Source organism: Megalops cyprinoides, chromosome 23 (genome assembly GCF_013368585.1).
Source record: "Megalops cyprinoides isolate fMegCyp1 chromosome 23, fMegCyp1.pri, whole genome shotgun sequence".
In the NCBI taxonomy this organism is placed as follows: domain Eukaryota; kingdom Metazoa; phylum Chordata; class Actinopteri; order Elopiformes; family Megalopidae; genus Megalops; species Megalops cyprinoides.
Window position 1 is genome coordinate 16,679,111 of NC_050605.1, and position 7,094 is coordinate 16,686,204.

The following is a 7,094-nucleotide window of genomic DNA, read 5'->3' on the forward strand; positions in this document are numbered from 1 at the left end:
AAGGGAGGTCTTTATGAAAAGTCAGCATGGTGCTACAGAGCTACAGTCAGTCTATGGTCACTTTTGCATAACTGAACAGTGTCTGACCACTGTCATACAGTGGTAAACCTACGAAAACCAAGTAGTAATTTCGTCTTGTACCGTGTAACAATAATAGAATCCAGCAGGCTTCTGAACCCACAGCTCTGTATAGCAGAGAGCTCTTCTTATCCACACGGACCTAGGTGATCACAGGTATCTCAGCTGACAAGACTCAGGGAAGTACCTTATGAAAACAGAAGAGCTGACTGCTCTCAAACCATAATCATATAGACTACATTGTGAAAGAACAGTTTAGAGCCTTATACTATGTGGCATGGTGCCATTTGTAGTCTTGGTTCAACGGCCAATGGGTAACTCTTTAGCTATATTTCGTTTAACAGATCCAGATGTGCCGTTGTGTGGTGTTATGTCTCATGCTGTAGTGTACAGATTCAGGGCTTTGTGTGGAAATGTGTAACACTGTGTTGTACAGATTCAGGGCTTTGTGTAACGTGGTGCAATGCTGTGTTGCTCAGAGTCAGGAGGTGTGCGGGAGTCTGACGCTGCAGCACCACATGCTGGAGCCAGTGCAGAGAGTACCTCGCTACGAAATGCTGCTCAAGGACTACCTGAAGAAACTGCCGCAGGACGACTCGGACCGCCGTGACGCCGAGAGTGAGTGAGGGAGGGAGGGAGACGCCGCTCGCACCGGCATCTGTAGGACTAACATCTCCGGTTATGTTTTATACACAGATGCTACACAGATGCTACACAGTCACTGACCGTTAAAGCATGCGGGTGGATCATTCCATTGTGCCCACTCTCACTTATTGTTAAAATCTGCAAATGTGGAGAGAATCTACGAAGCGTGAAGCTTTAAAAATGCAACTCTGACTGGATCATCTTAACTAAGCAAAGACCGTCACTGAGAAGAAAAGCAGACGGTTTCTACATTTATGAGAAACGCTGTTTCTTTCCTTTCCTTGTTTTCACTGCCTGTTTTTTTGGTTAGTTTCGGTCTTCGCTTCCTGATTTAAACTGAGGTGCTTATCACTCTTCTGTCTTTCATCTTCAGAGTCTTTGGAGACCATCGCCATGGCAGCTACTCACTCCAACAGTGCCATTCGCAAATCGGTGAGTACAGCATAACCAAAAAATAAATGAACATTTGTGTTGTAATCCTGCTTTATTTATGTGATCATAGTTAAGTATGTCATACAAAATGTGTAAATTGTTTTGTTTTTTTCAGTTTTTTTTTTTTTTGGGGGGGGGGGTGTTTTGTGGCTCAAAGGATTTTTATTTTTTCTATTGTCTCTCTACTGACCTCTGCTGACATGGTGTCCCATTATTACTTGATGATTGGGTTGATTAGCCTGCCCTGTTCCTCTCTTTTTCCCAGTGATCTTGGCTCATGTTGCACACAGAGGCTGTTGAATTGATGGGGCTACTCATTTCTTCCACGCACTCTCCAGTGCGTGAAGAGCTGAATTTCCCATACTCCCCTGATGTCTCAATTGTAGACAGTGCTGAATTTTTTTTTTCTCGTTCCCCTCGCAGGAGAACCTGAAGAAACTGCTGGAGATCTACGAGATGCTGGGGGAGGAGGAGGACATCGTCAACGCCTCCAACGAGTTCATCAAGGAGGGCCAGATCCTCAAGCTGGCGGCCAGAAACACGTCGGCGATGGAGAGGTACCTCTTTCTGGTGAGGACACCCGGAGGCGGGGGAAGCGTTGGGGAGGCGGGGCACACCACACAGCGGAGAGTGGGAGGATAGGGTTTCAGGGTTTCAGTTTTGTGTGTGTCTCACGGGTCCTGTGGCGTTTCACTCCCCCAGTTCAACAACATGCTGCTGTACTGCGTGCCCAAGTTCAGCCTGGTGGGGCAGAGGTTCACTGTGCGCACGCGGATCGGCATCGAGGGCATGAAGGTGCTGGAGACCTCCAACGAGGACTACCCCCACACCTTCCAGGTGTCCGGCAAGGAGAGGACCCTGGAGCTGCAGGCCAGGTGAGGGTGGAGCTTCAGCCCTGCCTATTCCAACTCCCACCACTACCAGCGAGCTAAATGACTGGCTACTACTGTATGTGTAATGATTTATGCTTTTATATTCAAATCAGTGTTTTTATTCTCATTTCAGCTCAGAACAGGACAAAGAAGACTGGATAAAGGTATGATCGTGTCATCGTTCACACTATTTCAGTGCTGGCTAGGTTATTTGTGAGATCTGTATCTGTGTCCCAAAAGACTAGTTTATACGTAACAGTGGACATTTTTACATGATAAAATCAAAGAAAAACATTAGAAATCAAATCACTTCCAGGCAGAAAACTCAAGTGCCTTTCTGTGTGTTGCAGGCTTTCCAGGAGACGATAGAGATCTTCCACCAGAAGAACGAGACGTTCAAGTCTGCCTCCAAGGAGGTGGAGGAAGTGTCAGTAAGTGTCACGGGGCCCCTCCCCCACGTCGTGAGAGACAAATCAAATAGCAGCTGTTCTGTCTCTCCAATGTTGTCTCTTTCTGCATCAGGAATGTTCCTTCAGGTGCGCTAGTTTGTGCAGATTTGTGCTTCCTGTGACTCACGTGTGTGTGTGTGCGCGCGTGTGTGTGTTAGACAGCGGAGCTGGGGAAGCGCGCCCCTCGCTGGATTCGGGACAACGAGGTGACAATGTGCATGAAGTGCAGGGAGCCCTTCAACGCCCTGACGCGCCGGCGGCATCACTGTCGAGCTTGCGGCTACGTGAGTGAAAACGAATCCTGACTGCTTCCGCTGCACGTACTTTCACGTGTGTGCGCGATACCAGCTCTGCACTGTGAGAGATGTAAAATGTACAAAAGCACGGTTACCTTCCGCTTCGACTTCTGGGTTGGACGTACTCGCTGAAGGCTGGTGGTCCTGTGTTTTAGGTGGTGTGCTGGAAGTGCTCAGACAACAAGGCCCCGCTGGAGTACGATGGCAACAAGGTGAACAAAGTCTGCAAGGACTGCTTCTCCATCCTGACAGGCAACTCAGAGAGCGAAGACCGGGCCGAGGGCAAGAAGAAGGGCATCCTGGAGGTACGAAGAGACCCCTGATCTGTTTTGGACTTAGACAGGGGACAGTCGCTGTACCTTTTCTGAATTTACATTACTGGCATTTAGCAGATGCTCTTATCCAGAGTGACTTACATCAGTTACAGGTTTTTACAATGTTATCCATTTATACAGCTGGATATTTACTGAGGCAATTGTGGGTTAAGTACCTTGCCCAAGGGCACAGCAGCAGTGCCCCTGTGGGGAATTGAACCTTTCAGTTGCAAGTCCTGCTCTTTAACCGCTATGCTACAACGCCGCACACAAGGTGGTACCCTTACCTATCTTGAGTTTACATGGGGTGCCCCCTTTGATCTGCCCTGAGTTCATGTGGCAGGGCCATTTTCCTGCCATGGTTTTTAGACAGCATCTGCTTCTCTCTGAACGTCGCTCTCCCCTCCCCCTCTCAGATCGAGGCGGCGCAGTTCTCAGGGAACAGCATCATGTGTGGCTTCCTGCAGTACTGCGAGAAGAACAAGCCCTGGCAGAAGGTGTGGTGCGTCATCCCCCAGAAGGAGGCGCTAGTCCTCTACCTGTATGGAGCACCGCAGGTGAGTGGCCACACCTTGTCATGAAAGTGATGGGAGAGTGAGACATAGAATGGTTGGAGCTACCAGCTAATATTATCATTGACTCACCGATTTCAACCAATCCTTGTGTTTTGCTGTGGAGGGAGTGTCCTTTGATCAGTTCATACTAGTCCATTATTAACAGTGTATGGTTGTTTCTACCTCATTAGATGGTTCACTCACCCATCACTACCGTTCACTAATACGTTGCAGTGTAGATATCAATGAGAAACTATGAACAAGCATAGAAATACTGTACAAACCCATCCATACACACACATTGCTGACCCCGCCTCTCACCCGTCTCCTGCTGATCCAGGACGTGAAGGCCCAATCCACCATCCCGCTGCTGGGTTACACCGTGGAGGACACGCCCCGGCCCGCAGACCTGCCCGCCAGCTTCCGCCTCTCCCAGTCCAAGTCCGTCCACAGCTTCGCGGCCGAGAGCGAGGACCTGAAGCAGCGCTGGCTGCGGGTCATCCGGGTGGCGGTGACGGGCGAGGCGCCCGAGCCCTCGCCGCCGCCCAGCGACGGCGGCATGGCGGACGCCGCCCACGAGGGCAGCTCTGAAAGCCTCTGAGAACTGCCGCCCCGCGCCCCCTCGGTCTGACAGACGCTCGCACACACCGTGTGTACCCGGGACGCACACTGGCCCACTACCGCTCTAATACTCAGCACGTATCAGCAGACACACACACACACACACACACACACACACGCACGTGCACCCCCTGCTGTGGAGACCGCCACACTCCGCCGCTCTCCCCAGACGGCACCCGTCATCCCCGCAGGAAGTGTGCCAGGAGGAAACGGAGACGCAGAAACAATCAAATCAACACTACTTGTGAGGGTGACCGGACGGCCACACCTCCTCTTCCCTAAGTGTGTTTGTGGGAGACGCGTGTCCCAGCACCCGGAAGCTCTACACACACGCTGTCTGACTACTGTAGTGCCTGCCTCAGTGAGACCCGAGTTCATTTTTATAGATCTGGTGCTACAGCTGGGAGTGTCGACGAAGAGGACACACTTCTATGCACCACAGTCCGCTCTATTTTTTCCCAAGAGGAACAAGTGCATTTTTATGTGTAAAGAGACAAGAGCTTTCTGTACATGTAGAAGACACAGTTCGTCACCTTTTGCATCAGTGTTTGACAGGTGCCCTACCGGAAACACAGCCACAAACATACCCAGCGCATCTTTCCATTTCTAAGCCAACCCGTCCTCCCCGAGGGTCGAGTCTCTTGTTCTCACCTTTGGACCACAGGAACCAGCAGAAGGAACTTCAAAAAAGTGACAAAACAGCAAGAGGTGGTCTCCTGATGGTTTAAACCTGTCATTTTGAGTTGCGGTGATGGATGAAGATTCTGGATGCCTCTTTTAAATGACTGCAAAGCAATCAGCTTTTCCCCAAATTGTGATTTTTTTTCCCCCCAAGTTTGGAAGTGCAGATCAACAAAGCCTCTCCTTCAGAGAGAGAAACATCAGCAGGTGGAATGTGGCCAGGACCTGGTCTGGGAGCACAAGGCATTATGGGTAACGCTGCAGCACACAAGCTGCTGGATATGTCTCTCTCACAGAGTCCCTCCAAGCCGAGTGTATGTATATTTAAGAGACATCCCTTGAGATGGCAAGCAGAGGATATTGTGTATTTCATTTTATGAATTGTAATTCATTAGTGTCAAATATATTTTTTATTACTGTTATTAAATGTGTCGTCAAGAGATCTTCTGGGCTGTGATTGCACATGAGGAAAGGCACAAACTGAAGCCTATTGGCAGTATTGTAGAAGGAACAAAATGGTTGTCTAGTATAGCTGTAACCACTCTACTCAGCTTTGGCTTTGTCAGTATGCACACAGTGCATTTACTACCTATGAATATACAGTTCAATTATCACGGTGTTTTCTATACTTGTAGACACACAGTTGAAATGCAGGATAGTTTTTTGATAAGACTACTGAAGGATTGGACTGTGTGTGTCAGACATGGGCCCCTCCCACAGAATGGCACAATCAAGGACCCTCATAACCCTCATTCAAATGGGAAAAGGATGTACATGTACCATGTAAATGTTTTTAAATACTGTAATTAATTTTATTTAAAGTAATTTATAGAATATGTGCATGGTTGAAAGAAAATTGGCACAACTTTTTTTTTTCCAATTCCTCATCTTTCTGTTTGGGTGTTTGGAGTTCTCTGCGAAGCCATAGCAGCTATTCTCAATGTGAACTAACATTGTTCTTTTTTGTATAAATACATAAAGTTTTCTCCATAATTGTACCTTGATGCACAGAGTCATTGCCCCTCACAGCAGAATCCTGAGAGGGGAGAAGAGTCTTCATACAGTTTTTTTTTTTGTTTTGTTTGGGCTAATGTGCCCATTATATGAACTTCCAAACACCACCATTTTAACGCAAAACCTGACAGTCCATCGCTATGTGTGGGTATTCATACAGCACAACAATCCTAGAAACGAGATCTGAATGTAAAACCAGATTTGTAAGTACACTGTCCTGATTCTTTTCCCCCCGAAGGCCTGAAAATCTACGCACTTTACTGTCTTATGAAATGGTGTACCTTGTAAGTAAATAAAACAAACTATTCCATTACTATTCTGTCCGTACATAGTAACTTTCATAGGATGTCTACAGGTTCTCCCAGACCTTGTTCACTCACACAGTACAGCTGTGTTCACCCTTTCCTGTAATTTGGTTACAATGGGGCAACAGTAACCACACAGTCGAGTCCTGTTTGAACCCGGCCTCAAGTGCAGTTTAGTTCAGGTAGTTTTTGCCTTAGAGCAGTGTTTCCCAATCCTACTCCTGGAGGCCCACTGTCCTGCATATCTTCTATCTTTGCTCTACCTACTGGACTGAACTCATCAGTGGCACTTTTGATAAGCTGAGCACACACCTGATTTAATCAAGCAGCAAGGATAGATAGAAGATATGCAGGACAGTGTGCCTCCAGGAGTAGGATTGGGAAACACTGCCTGAGAGAAACAGTTTGCAAGTGCACAAAAACAGCTGTTTGGTGGATGACTCAAGTCCATCTTTGGTTCAACAGCTCCGTTTGCCAACGGAATTCAATCGCGGTGTGTTGCTGTAGCTGGCTGAATAACATAATGCCAAAATGGGTCACACTAGTTCGCTGGTTACACTCTGTTAAGTTTTTGTTGGGCTGTTGTCTTGACACAATTCATTATCTGTGTTTTTAAATATCTAAGTTAATTTTACTCCCTGCTTGAGGTTTGCAGTAAGCACACGTTAACTGATCTTATCTATAATTGTGTTTCAGGATGTGGTAGGGTTCTGTGTAATTAGGCCTTACCTCATCTGGTTACTACAGGTTGCCAGTACACTGTGCCACCTATACTATTCACGTACACAACTTGGCTTGCAGAGATTATTCTAAACCTGATCGTTCACACCTGG

The 7,094-nt window shown here is 47.6% G+C and overlaps 1 protein-coding gene across 1 annotated transcript in view; it reads left to right on the forward strand.

The window, feature by feature from the left end:
* Nucleotides 1-6,272, forward strand: part of fgd4a (FYVE, RhoGEF and PH domain containing 4a) — a 54,604-nt gene extending 48,332 nt beyond the window's left edge. The window contains exons 9-18 of the mRNA XM_036518011.1: nucleotides 558-696; nucleotides 1,097-1,155; nucleotides 1,579-1,725; nucleotides 1,858-2,030; nucleotides 2,161-2,191; nucleotides 2,378-2,458; nucleotides 2,635-2,760; nucleotides 2,928-3,077; nucleotides 3,503-3,643; nucleotides 3,981-6,272. Of these exons, the coding sequence (XP_036373904.1) occupies nucleotides 558-696; nucleotides 1,097-1,155; nucleotides 1,579-1,725; nucleotides 1,858-2,030; nucleotides 2,161-2,191; nucleotides 2,378-2,458; nucleotides 2,635-2,760; nucleotides 2,928-3,077; nucleotides 3,503-3,643; nucleotides 3,981-4,241 (1,308 nt within the window). The 3' untranslated portion in view covers nucleotides 4,242-6,272. The remainder of the gene's footprint in view (nucleotides 1-557; nucleotides 697-1,096; nucleotides 1,156-1,578; nucleotides 1,726-1,857; nucleotides 2,031-2,160; nucleotides 2,192-2,377; nucleotides 2,459-2,634; nucleotides 2,761-2,927; nucleotides 3,078-3,502; nucleotides 3,644-3,980) is intronic.
* The last annotated feature ends 822 nt before the right edge of the window (nucleotides 6,273-7,094 follow it).